We start from the raw sequence: 24,870 nt of genomic DNA, 5'->3' as shown, positions 1-24,870 counted from the left end.
ATAAGAACAAGACAAGCTCTGGCATGATCACAAGGAAGATTGAAGTTTGTAAAGTAGCAATTTTTGAAAAAAAAAGACCCCAAAAGCTGTTCCGGTTCTCGCAGAACAATGCTGTGACGTGGGTACGTGCTTGTGTACGTCCTGTCAGACCCTTCACTCTGTGACACGCTAGCCATGCTAACAAACCACAGGAGCGTTAATGTTTAATTTTAGAGGTGGCTGTGTTTAGGCACAGATTTGCGGCACAGATTTGCGGCAGTTGTCTTGTAAATCACCTTTCCTTGGTGTTTGTGACCTGCAGATATTTGTGTTGTGAGCCCCGGCTGGGTCTGAGGCCTGGCCCTGCTGCCGCGGCTTGTGGAGGGCGCAGGCGTGGCCTTCCCAGGCCTGCCGTGCCCTACATGCCACCGGGCCGTAAGGCCTCCCCGAGAAACATTTTCAGCCAAAATTGCCTCAGCCCCTTCCACGCAGGCCTGAAGGGGACGGGCAGGCGTTTCACTTTGCTGCTGTCATCCTCTGCTTTTCCTGAGGGAGCTGAGCTCTCGCCGCAGAGGGAGCAGACCCAAAAGAGGGCTGCATAGAATGGGGGATATTTACACAGGGAGGTGGCCGGTAGAAAAGTGTTTGTCCTGTGAGATGAAGCGCCTGAGACTAGGTTCAAACTCTGAATTATCCTCAGGAAATGCTCCCCTTTCTTACAATTGTATGGGGGAATCTGCTAGCCCCTCTCCTTCGTGAGCTTCCTAAAATGAGCTGGTATAAAATGGGTAGTGATGATGGTAGCTTTGTATGAGTTACGTATAACGTGACTGTTGGATGTGATAAACCTTCAGGTAGCGGCAGCAGCCAGGCAGCGGTTTTGCTCTGTAGCAGCAGCCTGCACGAGGCAATAAAAGCCTGATGCTGAGCTTATGCACATATTGATTCTTTGGCACTGCAGCAGCCCACAAGCAGGTATCCCTGCTTAGTGCAGAGCTGGCGCTTGGCGAGCATCTTGTTTTTAACACGGGGGGGGCTCCGGGCAGTCACAAAGGGCAGATCACACTCGTCTCACAAGACACTCTCAGCCTGGTTGCTGTATAGCTCTATGACTAAAGGTATTTGCTTCATGCTAGGCATGTCGGTATTCAGGCTTGAAATCCGGCATTAATCTATAGGCTGCTGTAAACTGCCAAGTTTTGTCTTAAACAGGCTGCTAGAAATTGGGTTTTGTGGCCGTGTTTGGGATGTAGTGTTTAATTCTTGCCAGTGCTGCTTTGGCTCAGGAGCCGTTTAATGTAAATGAAGGGCTATTGCATTAACTAAGGCAGTAACATTCCAGGTTTGTAGGAAAACAGTTTTCAATTTATGATTTGTACGTTTGTGATTTTGTGCCCCATATCTGAGGGGTTTCTGAAAGGCTGTCATCTGTCAACAGGATTACCTTTCCTTAGAGTTACAGCAGTGCACGGCTTATACTAATTAGCGTTTCTGGGGGAATAGTTTAAACAGAAATAAGCGTGTTGTGTAACTTCGCTTAAACCCTAAGGGAAAACATTTTTGTTTTTTTGCTTAACTCCAGTACTACCTTTCTTAATCTGCCGCTTCCCAGCAAAAACTGGCTGCTCAGGGTGCAGCTGCGTTTGCAGTTTGCTATTTCCACTCTCTTTCCAGAGGACAGAGGTTTCCCGGTATCTGAACAAAGCAATGATTTTACGTGCAGTTTCTTTTAACTCACTTCTAAAACCCTCTGGCAGAATCTCAAGATCAATCCAGTTGTAGAAATATTCGTAGGTAAAATGTAGGCAGGAATCACTTCAGTAGTATGCATTTGCACAGAGAAAATGCATTTAAATCATTGCAAGTAATCTGGAAAAAAAAAAAGTCAATATGATCCAATTTGTGAAATATTCTTATACAAAGTCAAAGAGAGCAAATGGTAATTGAAGGAATGCAAGCTAGCTGGAAGCAACGGTGAGAAATAATCTCTCAAAGCCTGCATTTCTAAAGGGATTTTATAAAGACTTATATTAGGCCTGATACATCTTCACATTTTTATCTCTGATTTCAAAATAAATCACTTCTAATAAATTTGCACACGGTGTGGAGATTGGCTCATAGGGAGGTTGCATGTAGCTGTCTCCATTACTTGGTGAGCAGGACAGGTTTTAATCAAATGTGCTTTACTGTAGATAAATATAAGATTGTACATCTGAAAGCAGAAAGCAAATTCTTCATATAAAGTTTGCCTGTGTCCTGACAAACAGCTATTGGCAAAATGATCTCTTGAGCACTCTGGCAGTTTACAGTGAGTTTCAGTGCTGTGTTGAAAATGCTCAGGGAGAGCCTTAGCCAAGGGGAACAGAAGTAGTGGAGAGGAGCAGGATGTTGATTTGATTTGAATATAGTGCTTGGGAGGCTTGTGGTGTTCTCATGCCTGATTTTTCAACAGCCTTTGTAAAGTACAGATAAGGTTTAGAGAAAACCCACTAAAATCCTCTTGAAGCTGGAAAAAAATCCGTAGTGAGAAATTGAGACCTCATTCTGGCTAAATGTGGTCTTCAATCCAAATAGGATTGAAACGGGCTTAATTGCAGCTTGCTTCCACAGGAGGAAAAAATCTGGTTCCAAAGGACTTTTAATGTAGGTGAAACCCCTTGAGAAACCATCATCAGCTGTGATTTGCAGTTAGACAACTCAAAAGGGGCATGAGGCAGTATTTTTGATGGTATGTGTGAATAGCCATTAGAATAAGCTTCAAGAGAGGTGGCAGGTTTGTTTTGCAATGCAAATTGGGATGCTCTCCTGGAGAATGTACTTAGCCAAACAGTTCTTTGAGTTCAGTCTGGGGGCAGCAATTTGAAATTCTGCATTTTATGCTGTAACAAGAGATAAGACAAATGACTCATTTCTGCATTCCAGCCCTAAATTCTATTGAACTGAAAAATGCCCTATATTTTCTCCTAAGTATTACTTTCTTTTCCCTAAAGTAAATTATGGATATTAAAAAGATCCTCTAACACATCTAGATTTGTTACATAAGATTTATCCATAACAGAGTCATCTTTTTGAATTCATTGTTAGTTATAACATTCTACGAACGTATTTTTTTTCTTCTTCTACATATTGGTCCCACTTTCTAGGAGAATATTTGGGTAGGAGACTTTCATATGCAGCATAAGGTTTTACTAAGTTTCTGAAATGAACTATTAGTGTCTCGTAAAGCACATATTCAAACTTTAATCAAGGAATCTGAGAATGTCCCCGTGTTACTGGCTGGGCACTCCTGACTAACTAGATCATAGAGCTGAGTATGAATAAAATGCCATATTACAAAGTCTTGGTATTTTGCTTTAGCAGCTGTTGAATTTGTGAAAATGGTTGTTTTTGCAGAGACTTGCACAAATACATACTCTGGTTTTAATCCATTTTTTCCTTTAAAGGTGGGGAAATAAACCCAAAAGAATGTGCCTCAGTCTGTTAGCCTGAATTGCCGTCTGCTTCAGTTGATATTCTGAACAAACTGCACCATACATGACTGCTTTCTCTAACATGTATGTTTAATCTTCAGATCTCCGATGGCCAAGGAGATGAGCGCTCAGAGTCTCCCTATGAAAGTGCTGATGAAACTCAGACTGAAGTGTCTATATCATCCAAAAAATCTGAGCGAGGAGCGGGAACAAAAAAAGAATATGTGTGTCAGGTGAGAGATGTTAGCTGGGGCAGGGAGCTGTGGTTTCTGAGGTTTCCTAGAAAAGGTCTTTTTAAAGGTGAAAATGACATTAGGCCAGAAACAGGTTTATTGTGCATGTCTCACGGAGGAGATATAAGTGATCAGGTCCCCACGTCAGTAAATGGAATTCTTCATTCCTAATTTCTTTTTTTCTTGATCCCTAATTTCTTTTTCCTTGATCTCAAATACATGACTTAGCCTTTCTGTTTTAGTTTCCAGGTCTGTAAAATAAACATAATTTGTACCTCAGAGTAAGTGCATGAATGTTGTCGTGTAACTAGTTAAATGATTGGGAAGAGCTGCTTGCTTATCTGTTCATAAAGTGAAGGAAATATAACACAGTTGGTTCTGCACTTCTGAGTGAGCACTGCACGAGGAGCAAAGCCTGTATATTGAAAGCAGAACCCTTCCTGAAACTATTCTAACACTGTTCTTAGATTACGAAAGGATAACACAATACCTCTGGGCAGATTATGTTTGTTTCTAGGAGACTGGACAAGGAGTTATATTTCTATTTCTTCTTGTACATAGTGATGATGAGGTTATATCTATCTTTAATTATTGGCTAATCACTTAAATTCTGCCAGCATTATTGTCGAGTTCATTTTTAGTTATGCATGTGTCATTGCTAACAGCCTGGGCATAGAAGTTTCATTGTGCCTCCTAGATTAATTTCTTTTTTGCCAAAGAAAAGGGAAATAAGGATGCTTTTTAACACGACTCAGATGCATCAGTGTGCTCAGGGAAAAAATTCTTAGAGCTTTTTTCTTTTCCTTTTTTCTGTCAAATTGTATTTACTCATGAACCATATTTCTATGAGTGGTGTTTCTAGCAGTTTAAGCAGTTTAATGACAAATAATTGTTTCTACTGGAAGCAAGGGCATGTGATGATGCTTGTAGAATTGTCTTCACTTGTTAAATTTGATTTCAACAATGGGAAAAGAGATTTCTGAGGAGCAATATATGACAAGGAATAAAGAAAACAGTTTTTTCCACATATGAACTTTTCTTTAACATTCAATGCCTTTGTGTTGTAAAAGCTGTGTGAAAAAACAGGTGATCTCCTACTGTGTGAAGGACTTTGCTATCGAGCTTTTCATGTAAGCTGCCTTGGGCTCTCTGGAAGACCTGCAGGAAAATTCATTTGTAGTGAATGTACATCAGGCAAGTTTGTCCCTTTCTATTAATAAAAGAAAAAAAAAGTTGTAGTTTTCTCATACATTGTTACAGGAAATCATCCTGGACAGAGTATGTATCTATGAATAAACTATACTTATCCCATGGTGCCTGACAGGGTGGGAATTCTGCTGTTGTAACTTTGCCATGTTTTAGGAAGCTCACTCTGTTTTCAGTGAGAGCTCTCTTGCAACTTGGCTGATTTGCCCTGAATTCCACTGCCTTCATAATTGCAGATTCTTTGCTGACTACAATTACAGAGTAGAATTAATGTCTGTCACAAAGACCTAAGAAATCCTAAAAAAGACCTAAAAAGCAGCAAGTGAAACATTTTAAGTCCTTTTTCAGTTCTTTGTGTGTCTGTATCAATCTCTTGCTTTTCCTATTAAAAGACTACCTTATTGCTATTAATTTCATTTGCTTTTAATCCTATAATAACTGCTTGGAAGTTTTTAATCGAAAATATTACATAAAACATTTGTGTTCTTGCTCATAAGTTCAGTTCAGAACATGTGGTGAGCCTTGCTGGAAAAAGACTGCTTCAAAATAAGGTTGATCCAAGCAGTCCAGAGAAAAGATTGGCAGATATTTGTCCTAGGTTGGTGGAACCGCTTCGAATTATACAGGATCACAGACAACCAATCATCCAGTTTCATTGCTTTAACAAAAAATTCAGTTGTCCTGGCATACTGTTGCTTATGAATAAGAACATAAAAGCAGATCAGTGAGGCTTTGGGTGTTGCGTACACTTTAACTGCAGTGGGTTTGCATTGTAACTTTATTTTTTGCTTTGTTTGATTTTATTTTTTCTGTATCTAAACAGATCAGTATTTAATGCTGAAGAGTTAAAGCAAATAAATTGCTCTATCCAATAATATAATTTGCTTTCATTTTAAAAGAAAACACAACACCTCCCCTACATGTGACTGTGTGATTAAAAAAAAACAAACAAACAAACAAACAAAAACATTTTAAATACACATTTGGATGAAAAGTTAGTTACATTATTTTCATTACTTTTGCCACTAGGTGTGCATACCTGTTTTGTGTGTAAAGAGAGAAAGGCAGATCTGAAACGCTGTGTCGTCTCTCACTGTGGAAAATTCTACCATGAAGCCTGTGTGAAAAAATTCCATCTAACTGTTTTTGAGAACAGGGGTTTTCGATGTCCTCTCCACAGCTGCCTAAGTTGTCATGTTAGTAACCCCTCCCATCCACGAATTTCAAAAGGTAGTTTCATTTTTACATTTTAATGCCTGATAAATTAAGTCTGTTTACGGTCTGTTAAGGTAAGGAATTTGTTTATGTAGTAGCTCCAAGCTGCAATTTCAGGCATATGTGTACCATTGATTCAGATTTTTTTTTAAATAATAATAATTGCATAATTGTTGTCAATGTTAGTATTTACCTTGTTTATGGTCTTTTTAAACTAGCTTTAAATTATCTATGGCTAGGCATGTTTTCTTCTCAAGAGAGAATGAAATGCATATATGGTAGTCAGTGAGAGACAGGGCACACAGAGCAAGGGCAAAATCTGCAAATGCACATTGCTGAACGTGAAGATGTGACTCCATGTGTATTTTTAGCTTGGGGCAACATGTGTAGACAAAACTGCATGACTGAGGAAAGCTTGTCTACTTGGTTGTTCACAGCTAAAGCCTTCACGGTTAAATAGTGTAGTGCTTTAATCTCAGTATAATGTTCTTTAAAAACCTTTTGTTAAAACAGTATTGTTGCTGAACGTAAATATGCAGATGTTGACGATGTAGCTGATATATTTTTTTGTGTATATAGGCTACCTCGGGTAATAATACGAGTTTTTTAGATCAAATAAGAGATGGGTGTTGTTCAAAAATAATATGGCAGTATTCTGCTTTGCTAGGAAAGATGATGCGTTGTGTTCGCTGTCCTGTTGCATACCATGCTGGAGACGTTTGCATTGCTGCAGGATGTGCAGTCATCGCTTCCAACAGCATTGTTTGTACGAATCATTTCACTGCCATGAAAGGGAAAAGTCATCATGCGCATGTCAATGTGAGCTGGTGCTTTGTGTGTTCAAAAGGTAAACTGATGCAAAGCTCTTACGTATATGTAACAGCAAAATGCTTTATTCTTCAATTTACATTTTATTTACTAATCTGTCTACACAAAGTTATTAGAAAAGTGTTTGACTCCCTTAGATATTGAAATAACTTCAGGTTGGCTTGTGCTGCTTTAAGTTTTTGAGTATCCTTTTTTTTTTGCAGATATAATTTACTAAAGAATGTTTTCACTTGGACTTTGTCCAGCAACCAGAAGCCTAATTTAATTCTTTGCCAGAGACGCATAATGAGAAGTCCTCTGTTCTTTCCTGTGTGCAATGTACTGAAGCTCTTTTTGTGTTTCTTTATTGCTAATATGTAATATTAAAACATAAATATTTTAAGAGTTGCTTTCAGTTTAATAGCAGACAGCAAATTGAATCCGTAGTAGTTGTTGCCAGGCGGGCCACTAATTAAGGATGTTTTCCTTTATGTTGTATAATAAATTTATTTCATATTGAGAACCACAAAACACGTAGTGCTGATTAAACGGTGGCAACGAGGGTTTACCTGATTTGTTAACAAATTAACATGCAGTGTAGCAGCTTGCTAAGCAGCAGCTAACTTTCTACTTGTTAATTCATGGAACAAACTAACAATCTTGTTCCCCACCTCTTCTCCCGAGGAAAAAAAACATCAGAGAAATCTGATTAGGCTTAATTTTTGTTGTCCAAATTTTACATACAGTAAATTCTTAATATATATTAAACTATGTTAAATATATTATAATTGTTAAAATGAAGTAATTTTACTTTGTGGTACATTATTCTGGCTTTTTTGTAACTAGCTTGCTTGTTAATTTGTATGTATCACTAACCCCGAGTCTGCCAGGCATTCAAATGAGTCAGGATCCTTTGGTTTCGGTACACAACTAAATGATACGTTTGTTGCAGACTGGCATGGTTTTAACCATTTTTTTCTGGCTGAACCTACCACATATGTACCGCACTGCTTTGAATCTGGTTGGAATGCAAAACTTTTTTTTTGTCTTGATGTTTTTCAATCTTTTTTTTTTTTTTTTTTTTTCTCGGAAGGAGGAAGCTTGTTGTGCTGCGAGTCATGTCCTGCAGCGTTTCACCCAGACTGTTTAAACATTGAAATGCCAGATGGGAGCTGGTACTGCAACGACTGCAGGGCAGGGAAGAAACTCCATTTCCAGGATATTATTTGGGTTAAACTGGGAAATTACAGGTCTGATGAACAATTTATTTTCTTTTACAGTAATAGTAGAGTATTTTAATAAAGTGTCATATAGCTGGTTTCTTCTGTAGGCCAACCTTGCTGCACACACACTTCTCATTTCTCTGAACGAGGGATCCCACCTCACATGGAGCTGTTGCTGTGCTTAGCACCCCAGTCCCAAGACTTTAAAGCTTTGCTGTTGCTCTCTGCCATGGCAGTATCTTCACAGGACTCCTCCTGAGTCTCCTGATGTGTGCTTCTACTAAGGATGCCTTCAACCCCTTTTGTTTCAGAGATCTCTTCGAATAATTAAGCTTGTATAACTTGTAATTGGCTAAATTGCTACCTTCCTGACTGGCAGATAAGTCAATCAAGCTGTCAAGGTTTTACACTTCATTGAGATTTGGGTGAGATAGAGGTGGGTGGGGTTTACCCTGGAAAGCCTTAATAGCTGTTATCAGCTGTCTCTTAATCTTTGACAATTACAGAGATCGCAGACTTTGTTAAAGATGCTTTTGCTAACCAGATATGAGGAGCTTTATGTGTATGCTTATCTTGCAGACAAGTGAAAGTCCTACAGATCTGAGTGTGGGCTTTTGTTTTCTAGCCTAATCTTCTTCCTCTGCCCAGTGAGTTGGAGTGTGGGGAGGAGGGGATTTAAAGTTTACTTCAGGGTGTTTTGATTTGGTTTTCAGTTTGAGGCATTTTTTTTTTTTCATCCTATATTTGAAAATAATTATCAGTTACTGCCACTCAAGGTGATTTTGTTAAACTTGCTGAAAAAGCTTTACTAAATTGCTGTGCTTTTCTATTTGTACTTCTGTGCTAGATGGTGGCCTGCAGAAGTTTGCCATCCGAAAAACGTTCCACCAAATATCCAGAAAATGAAGCACGAAATCGGAGAATTTCCTGTGTTTTTCTTTGGTTCCAAGGATTACTTTTGGACGCACCAAGCACGGGTGTTCCCGTATATGGAGGGAGACAGAGGGAGTAGATACCAGGGAATTAAAGGAATTGGAAAAGTCTTCAAAAATGGTACATAGCTAAAAGTAAAGAAAAATAAACTTGCGATATGCATGCTTTACTTTCTTCACACGTAGCCTCAGGACTGTATCTGTGCATTTGTTTTACAATATTGAAGTACAAAACTTTTTTGACCAGTAGTCACTATTACTAACTTTGAACTAAAGTGTTATTATCATGATTTTTAAAAACATAGCATCTGATTGAAATTATTTCTGATGACTTAGGCTTTTTGAAAAGCAAATGAGTATAACTCAGGCAGTAGAATTGATAAATTTGTTAAGAGCATTAACACTCCAGAAGCATTGGTTGGAAGCCAATTAATGGTTTAGCTAGGAATTAGAGCATGTTTCTCTAACACACATGGTACTAAGCAGGTCAACTCGACAGGAGTGATTCTTTCTAATTTTTTTTTTTTTGATATGACAATCTCTTTTAGCTTTGCAAGAAGCTGAAGCTCGATTTCGAGAAATAAAGTTACAGCGAGAAGCCAAAGAAACCCAAGAAAGCGAACGTAAACCTCCACCGTACAAGCATATTAAGGTAAAATTTGAGGAAGACCCACTCTGTACTCAGAGGTCTAGGCTAGCACTGGAAAGTAAGAGCTGAATGGTGTGATGGGGAGGAGAGGTTGTAATGATGCGTTGGTAACTGCGCTTTCTTTAGAGCCAAGTAATTATGAAATTTTGTTTCTGTTGGAACACCTAATGTTGCAAAAGCAAATTAGTAACAGCTGTAATAACTCATACAATATATTTAAAGTTTTGAAGTGATATTTAAACAATTTTAATGTCTTATTCAGGTGAATAAACCTTGTGGTAAAGTACAGATATACACTGCTGACATTTCTGAGATTCCCAAGTGCAACTGCAAACCCACAGATGAAAACCCTTGTGGCTTCGATTCCGAGTGCCTCAATCGGATGCTGATGTACGAGTGTCATCCACAAGTTTGCCCAGCAGGAGAACGATGCCAAAACCAGTGCTTTACAAAACGTCAATACCCTGAGACGAAGATCATCAAAACGGACGGCAAAGGGTGGGGTCTGGTTGCGAAGAGGGACATTAAAAAGGTATGAATCATTCTTGCCTAGCAAAGATTTGGTAACTTGTGATGTCCTCTGTGGGTTTGGTATATACTTTACCAGTGGTACTTGGTATCTTTCAGGGAGAGTTTGTGAATGAGTATGTTGGTGAGCTAATTGATGAAGAGGAATGTATGGCAAGAATCAAATATGCACATGAAAATGACATTACTCACTTCTATATGCTTACTATCGATAAGGTAGAGTATTTTAAATCTCCTTCTGTTGTTTAACTAATGCTATTTTGACTTCTCTTCCTACTTTTGATAACCTCGGGGGACACTTGATGTTCCTGTGTGTTTGAACACACACCTGTGATGCTCCACTGTTTCATGTATTTACAATGTTGTATCTTCTGTGCCTGCTTGCTCCTTTTTCTCTCTATGTATATCTATAATGTACCTCATTGGTTCTGAGTAGGTAATGTAATAAAGTATATGTTAAGGTCTGTACCTTTTGTGCTTTGCTGCTTGAAATAAAGTATAGCAAAAGTATTTATCTGCCTACTTTTAGGAGAAAGTGTGAAGTTTTGGGAAATAATGCTGTAGCTGAAAGACTTAATTAGCAATACGTTTTCCAAAACTTCAACTAAAAAAGAAATCTCACTTGTGAGTACTGTGGAATATAGTTCTAAGGCTGCTTCAGATATATGAAAGTATCCCCAAGCAAAGAAGAATTGGCTTCATATTTTTGCAGTCCTAATCATTTCTTTTGCCCAAGGTTGTACTGCTCTATATTTCTAAAGCTACAGGTTTAGTTAGCCCTCTAACTAAGGAGTTATTGCACAGCCTAAGGATGAAACCATGTTTCTCTAAACACTTAAGTTACTCACCCTTCTACTAAGCTGGCACACAATGTCAGCTCATTAAATATCTGAACTGAATGTGCATTTGACTCTTGCTGTAGTTAGTAAATAACCATCGTGGTTCTGCCTTTCACAAATGTCTGTGCCATTTGTAGGTTGACCTATAAATGCAGTTAGGGGGGCTGAATGTATGTGCATGTAGTCATGAAAATTTTGCATGTGCATTATAAAAATGAGTTGGAAGCAAACCTTAATAACTAAAATACTGTAGTTCTGCCTCAGTGACAGAATGGTGCAATATTTTTCGTAAATAAGCAAAGCTCTCTCAAGCAGCTCTGCAATGAAACATTGTTTCAAATTCTGGATATTTCAAGGTTTTATTTTATTTGTTTATTGTCTGGTATGTTTGGCGGAGGTAGAACTTAAAAGGCAATTGTGTCTAGGGATAGGACTTCTTTAGTTTACCAAGAACTTGTTTTTGTTCAAAATAGGCTGATCTGGGGAAAGAAAGCTGGTGGAAATCTGGTAATCTCTGCAAGTAGCCATGCAGTGACGTGGTAAATACCATAAAGCACAGTACTTGTAAATGCATAACAGCTTTTTGAATGCAAAGTAAAGAGTAAATGGACTGATTTTGAATTTTAAAGCTTTTTGGAGTGAGGGGAATTTTACATGACCAGCAGAGTGCTCACAAGAACGCTTATCCTGCCATGTGGCTGAGATGGGTTCTGGGACAAGGTGAGCTAGATCATGAGTATTGCTTTGGGAGTGTCTCATTCCAGGCCACCTGGGACACTACAGTTTTCAATACAACATGTAATATTGGTTTACTTTTAAGTTTCTGAGTAGCAAAACCATGTCTGTTTTGAATGTAACTACTGAAATAATTTATGGAAATGCTTTTTTTTTTGTGATGGGAGGGAGAAAAACATTCACTCTGTTGCTGATTTGATCTCCAGGACCGTATTATTGATGCTGGCCCCAAAGGAAACTATTCTCGTTTTATGAATCACAGCTGCCAACCAAATTGTGAAACTCTAAAATGGACAGTAAATGGAGACACTCGTGTCGGCCTCTTTGCCGTGTGTGACATTCCTGCAGGTATTTCAGTTTGTGTTGGTTTTATTTTAATTCACTAAGCTAAACGTTTACATGGATATGCTAAATCAGTGCAAGGTCGTGGTTTAACTGATTCAGTAAAATATTTTATATAGAACATGGAAGAGATGTTTTGTGGTGTTCCTTTTACTGTAATATTTCTTAATAGTGAATTCTTTAAATATAGTTAGTATCTGTGCAGTCGCTTTGTGTTGTCTGTCAAGAGTAGAGCAGTTTTTGTTTCAGTGATCTCAAACAGTATTTCTGCATCTTTTCTTCAACTGAAGATAGACTTAGAGTGAGTGTTTAAAATATGTTTGAAAATATGTATGTTCTGGTTTGTTTTTACAATATTGAAATGCATACATGCACACGTCTGTATACAGCTATATTACCTATATCTATATCAACAGCTACATATATATGGATATCTATAATGTGCAGACTACGCACATGCAGTTTTGTAAAGTCAAACTAGCGTGCTTTAAAATGTAACTGCATAAGACATTGTGCAGTACTGGTACCTAGTTAATCATTGTCAGTGCTTGTGAGCAGTAAAGGGTAAAAAATCTTACGATAATAAATTGACAAGCAAGTACAGAACCAGAAGACAGATAATAAAACCTTTATTTGTTTGTAATAATTTTGATAGGCTTCATTACCTTGTCCTTCATAATAAAAGAGTGTGTCTCATCTCACTCAGGGACGGAGCTGACTTTCAATTACAACCTTGACTGTCTGGGCAATGAAAAAACAGTCTGCAAATGTGGCGCCCCAAACTGCAGTGGATTTCTTGGGGACAGACCAAAGGCAAGTAATATATCAAGATAAGTTGACAATGTCTTGTCAAATTAGTAGCTTTGGTTTTTCTTTTAGGGTATGTCTAGGTAGACCAGCTTTATGTTATGATAAGGGATAATCACTTTAGCTCCTGAATAAGAAACATTGCTAGCTACTGGCACTAGCTTTTGGAATCAGAAGCAATAAAAGTGGGTGCAGAGGGGAATAACTTCTGGTTAATCCCAATCACCTCTGAAGTATGAAGGAGGGGAAAGGTTATAGGAACTAGGAACTAAGAACAAACTGACCATAGGTGCTCGAGTGCTTCATTAGAGTGAATTCAGGGAGAGATGGTAGCACAAAACTGAATGTTTATTGGGTAAACCCTATCCTCCAGAGCTCAACTATAGCCAGTGAGGTTTTTCTGACTTTGCAGTTTAAATCTAAAATGTGCACTAAAGGCATTAAAGATCTTCCAGTTGAAGTTGAACTAAAGAATAAAAAATTGTGAGTTTTGAAGTGGGGAGGCAGGGGAGACGTAAAACTGTTGCGAAATGGCCTGTGTGATTCATGTCAGGTTAACTTGAAACCTGTCCTCCAGTAGAAGGACATGTACATAGTTAATACCCCATGTAATGTACACAGTTACAATTCCTGAAACGCTGCTGTGTGTTTTTCAAAGAATAGAATTGGATGCTGGTTTTAATAATTCCAGTGTAATTTACTCATAACTGGAAGAGGAAAAAAAAAGGATATTGAAGTGATTGGCAGTGCAACTACAAAATAGAGGCAAATTAGCCATAAGTAGATTAGACTGGAAATTGGAAGACTTTTTTTTAAGTCATAAGAAAGTGGAAGAGCTTACCAATAGGAAGGAACTGTAGGGACAAGAGGTGGTTTCTATTTGTCTTTTTATAAGAGTTAGTGTGGGTTTTATTAACATGGATAGGCACCATGAGGCTCTAGACAGGTCTGTACCAAGTCAAACGTTTGCCTGTGTGTGCTGTCTGCCAGGAATGCCAACAGTTTTGCTTGTTTGTGTAATATTTGTCTTTTGCAAAACTGGCATTTACGGATTTGCAACTTAATCTTTTAGAATTCTTCCACTAATGCCTCAGAAGAAAAAGGCAAAAAGACCAAAAAGAGAACACGGAGACGCAGAACGAAAAATGAAGGGAAGAAGGAATCTGAAGATGATTGTTTCCGTTGTGGTGATGGAGGCCAACTGGTGCTGTGTGACAGGAAATCTTGTACTAAAGCTTATCATCTCTCCTGTCTTGGTTTGGTGAAACGTCCTTTTGGTGAGCCACCTCCCTGTTAACCTTGTGTGAATAAGTAACTTGCAGGTACCCTGTTAATTGCACAGGAACCTTCTTACAAGTGTCTTTTTTGAAAACATTCTTTTTGGATGGTGGGAACTTCACTCATGAGTAGTGTAGGAGCTCTTCCTCAACGTGGAGGCACGATGATGGCCTTTCTCCTGCTTCTCTGTTAAAATCAACCTTTGGTTTTATGAATGTAGGCAATTGCGCCTATTGGGTGATGTACCTACTCAGTGTGGCTCTGTCACAGGAAAGTTGATTATATCTCAGAAATGCATATCAAGCCAGTTGAGTTCAAGCCAGAAGAATACCAGCAGCATCTGGAATAAGACGAGTAGGAAAACTTTAAGGGCAGTAGACATCAGGTTGCAATTCCAGATACTACCGGAGCTACCCGGTTCTGCAGGCAAAGCCTTTTATCCCAGAAACAAGTAAAAGGATGACTGCTAAAATGTGCTGGGACAAGATTTTCTGTAGATGAAGCGCAGGTGCTTGAGCGGGTACAGAGAAGGGCGACGAAGCTGGTGAGGGGCCTGGAGAACAAGTCCTACGAGGAGCGGCTGAGGGAGCTGGGCTTGTTCAGCCTGGAGAAGAGGAGGCTCAGGGGTGACCTTATCGCTCTTTTTAGGTACCTCAAGGGAGGCTGTAGCGAGGTGGGGGTTGGCCTGTTCTCCCACGTGCCTGGTGACAGGACGAGGGGGAATGGGCTAAAGTTGAGCCAGGGGAGTTTTAGGTTGGATGTTAGGAAGAACTTCTTTACTGAAAGGGTTGTGAGGCATTGGAACAGGCTGCCCCGGGAAGTGGTGGAGTCACCATCCCTGGAGGTCTTTAAAAGACGTTTAGATGTAGAGCTTAGGGAAATGGTTTAGTGGGGACTGTTAGCGTTAGGTCAGAGGTTGGACTCAATGATCTTGAGGTCTCTTCCAACCTAGAAATCATGTGATTCTGTGATTGGCCAACCCTGAGCAAAACCTGCAACAAACAGGTGAGCGTTGTAATGGTAGGCAGCAGATGACTAGATGTTGAGTATTCTACCAGCTTGCAAATTCTGTAAAATGCTGCGGAATAAAGCCTGAATAATTTCTTCTATCTGGAGTTCACTGCTGCATTTAAATGAAAGGATGTCGAGTCCATTATTTATTGTTGTCAGTTGAGCTTTGGAATTATGATTTAGCATTTTTATTTTTGAGATTAGCCACAGTAATCCTGTCTCATCTAGCTTTGAAAGAAGTCGTGCATTGTTTAGATGCTAAAACACAAAACTTCTATGAAAGACCATGACATTTTTTTACTCCCTAGTAATTTGTTCTTTGGTTTTGGTCACAGGAAAGTGGGAGTGTCCTTGGCACCACTGTGATGTTTGTGGCAAACCTTCTGTTTCTTTCTGCCACTTCTGCCCAAATTCTTTCTGCAAGGAACACCAAGACGGGACAGTACTAAATTCCACGTTGAATGGACAGTTATGCTGCTCTGAACATGTTCTTGGGGTGGATTCTGTTGAAACTCAGAAGACTGAGAAACCCCGCAAAAAACTAAACAAGTTGAAGCCTAAGAGAAAGCAGAGGAACAGATGGATGAGAGCTGAATGCAAATAGTCATGGACTGCAGTTTCTACTGCCAACACTATCTTGTAGATAAGTTGTGAATATGACCAGGGAAGGACACAATTTTACGTATATTCTGTAAAGGTTACGTGGGGGGGCTTTTTTTTGTTTTTTGTTTTTTGTTTTATAAATCCACTGAGCCAACCACAGCAGTCTTCTGCTGCTTCTGCACTGATAACGAACTGCATAGTTCAGAAAATTTCAGGACAAACCAAACTTATTACTCAGCATTACAGTTACACTTGAATTGTTACGAATGTAAAAGGTTCCCTCCAATATTCTTTCAGATTGGAGGTAGGTTAAAAGCAAACCAGGTAGGCGTAAACATAGGTTTTAAGATAGTATTTGTCAACCAACAGATGTTTAAAATAGTATATCCTTGAAAGAAGTTATTAGCTTGAGTCCTTTTAAGTAAGAAATAGCTTGGTCCGTGGTCCCAATGAGATTTGCTTGCCTTGTGTGTTTTAGAGCAAGTGCTTGAATGCCATTCACGATCCAGGTGCGTATCTCGCTGTCACCACACACAAAACAATTTGTTTGTGCTCCTATAAAACTGCTCTCCAATGATTCCTAAACAACCTTTTTTTTTTTTTTAAATATCCTTCCACCAAGAAATATAGTGCATGGTGGGAAAGGCACACCCTGTACCTGAGAGTGGAAATTTTACATCGTAAGAGATTTTTTTCTATACTGTTTTTTCCTGTATTTCATTCCAGCAAAACTTTACTTGATCTTGCAGAGCTGTACAGGTCTGGATTTAAAGGGATATCGTCTTGCATTCTAGGCCCAATACTGTGATTTTTGTGTCTTAATAGAAACAAATCATAGAAAACCTATTATCTGGAAAAAAAAAAAAAGTTTTTTGCTTAATGTGGAGTAAAATGCAGAGGCAAACATTTCTTTGGAATGCTTGAACTCTAAGCATTACAACTTTGTGGCAATGCAAAAAATGCCCAACAAGGAACAAAAGAGAAAACCATGAATGAAACCCTGAAACAGAAGGTGCAACTTGACTAGCTACTGAAGTCCAAAAACTAAGTTATCAAAACAACTCATTAAAAGTGAAGTAGATTTTTGATGAACTGTGTAAGGAAAAATTTTGGTGTGAAATTTAGCCCAACTCTATTCGTTTTTATGCAGTTTATGTAAAACTGGCTACTTGACTTGACATTCCTTCCTTTTTTTAGGAGCTCTGCTCTTGACTATCTTATCGCCACTGTGTTTTATCAGCAAAGCTGTTTTGAACGCTTTGCTCCCGGTAGGTTCTCACAGTGCGGTGAGATGAATACACAAGATTTAGTTTTAATGGAAATAATGGTAGAACTAGGAAAAAATGGTAGAGAAAAATGTCTTTACCTGTTTTCTTCCCAGTGCATGTCATTGGTGTGTGATTAGGCAGCGTTACAAGTAAGTTTTGACTTGTGCCATTGTTGTCTAGCCTATGTAAACACAATGTGCGCCTTCATGTCCATTTAGGATTTGTGTATGTTCTAGCTTAGTTTGCCTTTACTAGTGCAGAAACTCTGTGTAGCCCTTTTGAAATTGAAGCCTTGCTATATCTTAAAAGTGTATGTTTATTTCCAAACGTATTTTTTCAGGATTTGACTGCAGATTTAGTTGAAATTAACTGAAATCCCCATTTGTTCCCAACACTTAAAACTTCGGTTTTATTAGGAGTTATTAACTGAAACAGGTTTTAAATGTAGCTTTGCCCTGTCCTGAACTCTTTTAATTTCTATTTTGTAACCAAACAACTGCTTTGTTCTTTTAATCCATTGTATAAACACTGTTGGAAGATGTTGTTTTTTATTTTCCCCAAGTAATTATGAAAAAAAATAGCACAGTTTGAAGTAGGGGGAAAGTGTTAAATATTTGTATTCTAGAACCGGTATACCAAGCCTTGCACTCAAGGAAGAAAATGAAGATTTCTTAATTGAGTTTGAGGAGAAACTTTTCCTCTACTATAGATATTTGTAATACCGAGACTGAAGCATAGGCCTGTGCTTAAAATCAAAACCAAAAAATTGTGTAATGTACATTGCTATTGCTTTTTGAGGGGAGGAAAGTGAAATCAGGTAGTAAAGTAGAAAGATTTAAACAAAACTTTTAAACAAAATGAAGGAATTTTATGTCATTGGGACCATTATTTGTTTGAATACTATACCATGTAAGGAAGGCTTTATAAGAATACCTTTAAATAAGTTATTATAAAATCTTACCTTTACATTCCACTGCTTTTATAATTTGTTAAATTGTTAGTCGTTTTATTGCTTTTTCTCTTCATACATAGGTATAACAGCTCTGGCACCCTGGAACAGTTATGCCCAAAGTCCTAATAGGCAGATACCCACTTCCAGAAGCCATCAGCTTCATTGATCAGTTATTGATTGGCACTGTTGCAGAAAAACCATCAGTTTTCAGATCGGTCGCGGAGCCTACAACTCCCCGCCTTCCTTGCAGGTGGGGTCACAAGCACATTTAGTACGGCAGGATGCAGTACAGCCACCCATTTTGTATCTGTCTGTGGGTAAATAAAGACGTCAGTGTTCAAAGCAATCGTTCTCAGCACTCCTTCGTAATGCTAAATTTACACAAACAGATCTTAGCGAGTGGCTGTTTGACTTTCTGCTTCCTTCTACCTCTTCTCTACTCTTTGTTACTGAGCTCCTCGGGCCAATGAAGGCTTGCATCGCAGACAAAAAGACTCCAGGCTAGAGGTTTGCTTTTGAGTTGCTAGGACTTTGTTCCTTCTGCTGATTACATACTTTGGAGATTGATCTTTAACAGAAACGTGGACCATGTTCTTCCTTAATAAGTACTGACCCTGCGAGCTCAGCTTGGTCACTCAGAAGGTAATCTGGGAGAATTTTAGTGTCTGATTCAGGAAGGGTGTTTTTTAATGAAGGCTTCTATACCTTACTCTGCAGCACTGGGAAATGAGACTGAAGTATAGTTTTAAAAAGACGGCAAAAGAAAAGTTGTTTCACTATTTTTTTTCTCCCACTGTTCAAATACAATCTTGGAAAAATTGAGCTTTCTCATGATGCAACTCAATGCTTCTTAGCATCAACAGCTTAAAGATTTTCTGTTATAAATTCATCTAAATAACGTCTAAGGATGGCATATTATGTGGCATTAAATTATGTAATTTGTGTCTCACCCATAGAAATAGAAAGATGTCTTTCCTTTTCCAGCAGACTTGTCCAAGCTGGTACATAATAGGCAAATTCAAAATTTGTTGTTCCTTCATCACGTGAGCAAGCATGGAAACAATTTTCTTTTGAATATGTTAGATGAATTTGCTTACAGTCTAGGAAGAATAATCAAATTAAATGTCTGTTTTGTTCTGTAGCTTTGTGTTCATGGTCAATTTTTAGGGGCTTTTTTATTTGAATTACTTTGAGAAGCAGAATACCTTGAGAGACACATTAATGCAATTTTTCCACATTGTTGAGTCACATTATTCCATGTCTGACTGCTTGAGAAACTTCAGTGTCTTATTAAATATTAAAATTTATTCCTAGTTATTTAAGAGGTTGCTAATTCTTTTTTGGGGAAAAAAAAAATCGCAGCTTTAAAAAAATTTGTTAATTATTTTTTAGTCAAATACATGATCTGCAGGTATGGTTTGGCAGTGAGCAAACTGGATGTTGTTCTTCCTTGGTGAAAAGTTGCACTCCAGGATTTCCTAAGAGACTCACTGGAAATAATACTTAAAGCTTATGTGGAACTGGTGGTGATTTTGCTTTGGCTTGTTTCCACAGCATTGCTTATCACATAAATATTGACACTTTTTGCAGTCCAGTTTTTCCTGTTAGGGTGCTGTTTTCTGTTGCTCCTAATTTTGCAGACTTGCACCATCTCGAGCTGCAGTCAGGCAGTCCCACCAGGGCTGGGCTCAGCTGGCTGTCACTGCTGCTGCTCCTGTTGGGCCAGGTTTGAATTCAACTGTGTTTTTCCTTTTCAGCCAGATTTTAGTTTGGGTCTTACCCCATCCCTGAGCTCTCTGGGCACATCCCCCTCCTCTCTGGAGGACAGAAGAGGGTTGCAGGCATCATTCCTGCAGCCCCTGTGGACCGCAGCTCGTAAACCATGAGGAGGAGACCCCCACCCTGTCCCCAGGTGGTCGCTGCTGCCATTTCTTAGAGCTGGGGAAGCCCTAAGGGACATCAGCTCTCAAGCAGGTAGCTGGGGGTGAGGAGGAGAGGGGGAGAAGGGACTGAAGAGTGAAGACAGGAGGTAACCAACAGTAACCATTTCTCTCTCTTCAGTGAGAAATGGGGCTTGGAAGCAGGTGGACAAAAACGAGGTTGAGGGATGGTTCTAGGGCAGAAGGGGGCTGGGGCAATCCTCAGGGGAACGATAACGAGGTGGGACGGGATTGAGCTTGGTGTGTGGTTTAGAGATACTGTCCCTGCTGCTGCTGATCCAGGTGACGGGGCTACTGCCTGCATTCCTGCTGCCCACAAAGAATGACACCTCTCTTCCAGTTCATTTACTCATCTGACATAGCCAAAAGAGAGCAGAGAAGTGATTTTTTTTTTCTTTTCCTTTTTATTAAAAAGCACAGTAACCTCCCCTGGGGTGAGGAGAATGAGCAGGGGAGGGCAGCAGCCACTTAACCCCCCGCCAGCTGCGTTCCTTCAGCTGACTGCTGCTGCCTAAGCCCAGGGAAAAGACTGAAGTGAGAAGTAACACCTGCTGCCACCTCCACGCACACTTGTTTCAAAGCCTAGCTCTTTTAATAGTAAGTACTGCTTTCACTGGCGCTCTCGGAGCTGATGAAGCACGGCTTTGTTCATGTGTCACAGCTGGCTGGTCGGTGCACGGTTTTGCAGTGCACCTGGTCCGTGAATGAATCTCACTCTAGGAGAAGGGAGGCCCCACTGATGACCCCATTACAGTTTCTGCCTGCCTGCTGGGCTGCTGAGATCAAACGGCAACAAGGACAAGGTGCAGAACGCAAAGCGTAATGAGAAAGAACATAATAGGGAAAATACAGCAGTTTTAAAAAGAGGTAGCCAACCACACAGACACCTACAAGGTTTTAAATTGTTGCTGTGAAATATAAATCACATCTCTGTAGCCAGCTGGAATTGTCACTTGAGCTGGCTGTACAGGAGAAGGTTTCGTGTCAGGAGCTGCACCCCATAGGACTTTGTGCAGTTTCATGTCTTACCTGTGTGGCTTGGCTAAGAAAGAAAATTCCTGCGAGGTTTGCCCAAAGTTTGTCTTTGCTTCTGTAGGATGAGGCACTGTGTTAGAGACTGCAGCAGGAAACACAAGGGATGTATTTGTCTAGGAATCGGCCATTAGTTCAGTTGCATGTGTTTTCCCACAGCTGAGAAGAAAGGGGAAAGCTTTGGGATCCTTTTCCTTATTTTATCCTTGCTTAAAGTAATGGTAAAGCATTGAGAATAGTAAGTAAGTAAATACATGTGCACATTCTTTAAAGGAATACATTCATCTTAGGTCCTGCTTAGGTGGAAACACTTGTGCTGTGGAGACCTTGATAACTGGAGCAGTCAGTCTTTGCCCAAGTTGTTGAGCTGACTGCTGAAAGAGGGAGTTTGGCTTTTCCCTCTCTAAAGAAAAGGAGAAGACTTTTATTTGTAAGTGAAGCCTGGAATTAAAGGGGGAGCCTTGTGCTGTTCAGCCTGTTTTCAAACATCACTCAGCTGAATTGATTAGCACAAGTAGTCACAGCTGAAAATTGTTTGAATTGTATTTTTCTGCACTTATTTTGGCTATGTAGAAATGGGTTGGTGATTGTTAAACATTTTCACATATGCAGACACGTGCCTGCCGTTAGCAATTCCTCTGCTACCAGCCAGCATACACGGGCTCTGTGTGCTCCATCACGCCGTACGTTGCGTGCCACTCCGATTTCCTGGGCAGCAGCAGGGACTTCAATGAGTTCTTGCTAGATTCATGCCTTCTTTTCAGTATTATCACGAAGATGGTAAGGATTCCACCTGGAACATAAAGAATGATGGTTGATTTTCAGATGAGAAGGGAGAAGTGTCAGGTGAGGTTTGTTCTAGTGCTTTTTGACTGCTGTATTATCTTACAGGAATGAAGTTTTTTCTCCTCCTACGCTTGCGCACAAAAAAGAGTTGGCTAGCTGTAACAGCTCAGCTTTAGAGTTTCAGCTTTACCCTGAAAGCCACAGAGAATGGCAGCGGGTTTTAATGAAATCACTGTTACTTGTTTTTCTATTCCTCATTACTCTCTGCTCTGTGGCACTGTCATTACCCACCTGGCATCTTATCAATGCAGACTTGTTGCATTTGTGCCACCCCTCTGAAAGACCTTGTTGAGAGATGCATTTGCTCTGTGCAGTGCTTATAATGAAGCACAAGAAGTAACTGACCTAGATTAACTTTGAGTCTAGACCGAGATCAGGACTGTCAGAAAAAATTACTTTTAGGTTGGGCATAGACACGGAAATAATTGGCAAATATCAAGTACTGTGACATTTTTTTGTTTGTTTCTGGCATAAGCATAATCAAGGAAAAGTGATCTTAACAGCAGAGCACAAATCTGTCGCTGTGATGCAATATGTCCAGACAAATACATCCAAATTTAGGTTGTGTGAGCAGACAATCTCACTGCAAACAACTGATCTCTTAGCCCAGCCGTGAAATGCTCGCGGGTTCCGGCGTGGGCTGTTTCTTTTGCCCCTTTTCTTAGCAAACGCTTTGCCACGCAGGACTTGAGTAAGGAATGTTGTTCTGTGACCCCCTCAGCCTTGTTTGTCAGAAACGCCGGTTAATTGGACGTTGTTCCTGCATGGAACAATTAATTTTTCTAATTAATACTTGCTTCAGATGGCATCTGTCTGGGCAGATTTTTGGACCGTAGCCTGGCACAGCAGAATCCAGGCTCCCGAGGTGCGGGAGCTGTCGTGTGGCTGCAAGTCCCAGCCGAGAGGGACCCTCGTCCACTCCTACTGGGGAGGAGTCCCATAGCTCCTCCGGCCTCTGCTGCCCTTTTCACAGCCTCACGGGATAGCCAAGACCTCTGGGGCCTTCTGCTCTGAGCCCTGCCCCAGCAGGGCCACCCCAAGCAGGGGGCCCAGCCCCACATCCAGGCGGCTCCTGGAGATCCCCAAAGAGCCCCCACACCCTCTGCCCAGTGTAAAGTGCTTTCCTTCTCCTTATATCCATGTAGTCCTCATCTGCCAAGAGAGGACTTTGATGGGAGCAACTAATGCTGCTTTGGTGTTGAAGCTCTGCTCTCTTTTGTTCATAGCAGGGAGCGATGCACCTGCTTGATCTCTCCTCTCCCTTTTAACAGCAGTGAGCCACACAGGGGGACGTGTGTTCAGAAGGCACGGAACCGTGGGGTTCAAGCACAGAAACTCAGGGGTAGGTGGCTTTAATGCCTTAGATTACCCAGAGCAGATGAAAACACCGTGGCAAAAAAGCTGGTAAAGGAAGTGGCATTTAACATGGGATTTCTTTTCACGTCCCTGCACTCCGATCAGCCTCAGCTTGAACACCCCTCTTCCAGCTTGTTCCGCTGATCCTTTCACAGTCAGTAACAGCTGTTCAGTTTGCATCATAAAGTTTGGGGGAAAGTTTAATCAGAGGTAACAAGTCATTTAGAACTACACAACTCTTATTTTTTCCCTTTGCATTACAAATTACAAGATTACAAATGCCTACTCATCATTGTGGGACAAACATCCCTGGTGTAGCTCCCTCGTGGAGCACTCATCCACCTCCTGGTTTCCTGCCTGGGTCCCCTCTAATGAGCTAAGTACAGCAGGTGCCTGTTTTCCATGCCACTGCCTGCTTCCCCCAGTCACTGCACTGAATGGATGGTCTTTGACTGGAAAAATACCACAGGGGCAGAGGGGATGCTTTTAGGGAACCTGAAGTCCCATACATGGGAGGAAATCACCCGTTTTCCTACCTTTGGGCAGCCAAGATATTCCTGTTTTGGAGGCTGTACACAGACAGAGCTGCTTCTCAAGGACAAACAACAGACATTCATTATCCCATGAGCTGCAATATTCAGCACTGTCCCTACTTACAAATGGGGAAAGGACTTGCGTTTGCATAGAGAGCAGCACATGAAAGTGAGAAGTTGTGTGGGGTGAGAAGCACATGTTAAGGGGTGGTTCATGCATTTAAACCACACTCAGCCTGTTCACCATGTGACTGCAGTCTGGTTCCAGCATAGACTTCATATTTGTGACACCATAGGTCACTGTGCTGTAAGGATACAGGGAAATTAAGGAATATGGGGCAGTGGGATGGCTTTGAGCTCCGCGGCCACTTTTGATAGCAACAGAAGGCACGCCAGCTCGCTGCTTCCTTTTAAAGGGACGAGCAACCAGAAGGACCTTTAGTAGAAACGCAGATTTCAGGAACTGTAACATACACCACCCAGAGCCTACTGCTGGCACAACCCAAGGCTGGAGAAGATGATGCTCACCTGCTGAGAGAAGGGCCAGGAGGACGATGGCCAGCGGCGCCAGCTGGCAGGAGCTGCCCACCTTGTAGAGGAAGGCCTCCATGCAGTACTGCGGCTCCGTGCTGCCTGCGGGGCAGAAGGCATCAGGGGGACACTTGGTTGGTTTCACGTCCGGGCTCTAATCGAGAGAAAAAGCAAGTTCTCAACAGCAGCAGCCAACAGGGAAGGCAGCAGTAGGGGAAGCATCACCTCTGCCCCATGCAGAGCATGATGAGAGCTTCTGGGCTTGGGGCACGCTGTGAAAATCTGCTTTATAAGGTACTCACTGCCTTGCTGGCTCAGGAGAGAGATTAGAAATGACTCAAGCCCCCACATGAAGCCCTTGGTGGACACAAACTGGGGCAGAGAGGCAGAACTAGCAGCCAGCCACCTGAAACTGCAGCATCGCCAGCATCAGGTGCTGGTGGTGCTGCTGATTCTCCTTTCCTCACCCTCAGGAGCCGAGGTGGAGCCACCTGTGTGCTCGCCCAGCAGGTAACTGCACCCCTCTGTGTGCGTGGGCTGGGGGCTGTGCAGAAA

At 40.7% G+C, this 24,870-nt stretch overlaps 1 protein-coding gene and 1 non-coding gene across 7 annotated transcripts in view; both read left to right on the top strand.

The window, feature by feature from the left end:
• The window catches only part of NSD2 (nuclear receptor binding SET domain protein 2), a 106,277-nt gene extending 86,932 nt beyond the window's left edge, over positions 1 to 19,345 (top strand). For 4 of the 6 annotated variants that reach the window (XM_032186366.1, XM_032186369.1, XM_032186365.1 and 1 more), the window contains exons 11-23: positions 3,551 to 3,682; positions 4,753 to 4,876; positions 5,918 to 6,118; positions 6,771 to 6,950; positions 8,004 to 8,160; positions 8,981 to 9,186; positions 9,614 to 9,717; positions 9,977 to 10,246; positions 10,342 to 10,458; positions 12,023 to 12,164; positions 12,865 to 12,971; positions 14,038 to 14,242; positions 15,590 to 19,345. In XM_032186366.1, the coding sequence (XP_032042257.1) occupies positions 3,551 to 3,682; positions 4,753 to 4,876; positions 5,918 to 6,118; positions 6,771 to 6,950; positions 8,004 to 8,160; positions 8,981 to 9,186; positions 9,614 to 9,717; positions 9,977 to 10,246; positions 10,342 to 10,458; positions 12,023 to 12,164; positions 12,865 to 12,971; positions 14,038 to 14,242; positions 15,590 to 15,858 (2,214 nt within the window). In that variant the 3' untranslated portion in view covers positions 15,859 to 19,345. Of the gene's footprint in view, positions 1 to 3,550; positions 3,926 to 4,752; positions 4,877 to 5,917; positions 6,119 to 6,770; positions 6,951 to 8,003; positions 8,161 to 8,980; positions 9,187 to 9,613; positions 9,718 to 9,976; positions 10,247 to 10,321; positions 10,459 to 12,022; positions 12,165 to 12,864; positions 12,972 to 14,037; positions 14,243 to 15,589 lie in introns of those variants that run through there. The other 2 variants (XM_032186370.1, XM_032186371.1) reach the window with 2 other exon arrangements.
• LOC116489306 lies at positions 11,748 to 11,878 on the top strand. The gene has a single exon (XR_004253269.1).
• Positions 19,346 to 24,870: the final 5,525 nt, after the last annotated feature.

The sequence above is a fragment of the Aythya fuligula genome, chromosome 4, assembly GCF_009819795.1.
Source record: "Aythya fuligula isolate bAytFul2 chromosome 4, bAytFul2.pri, whole genome shotgun sequence".
NCBI classification, from domain to species: domain Eukaryota; kingdom Metazoa; phylum Chordata; class Aves; order Anseriformes; family Anatidae; genus Aythya; species Aythya fuligula.
The sequence above is the reverse complement of the archived record's forward strand: the minus strand, read 5'-3'. Positions and strand labels throughout refer to the sequence as shown.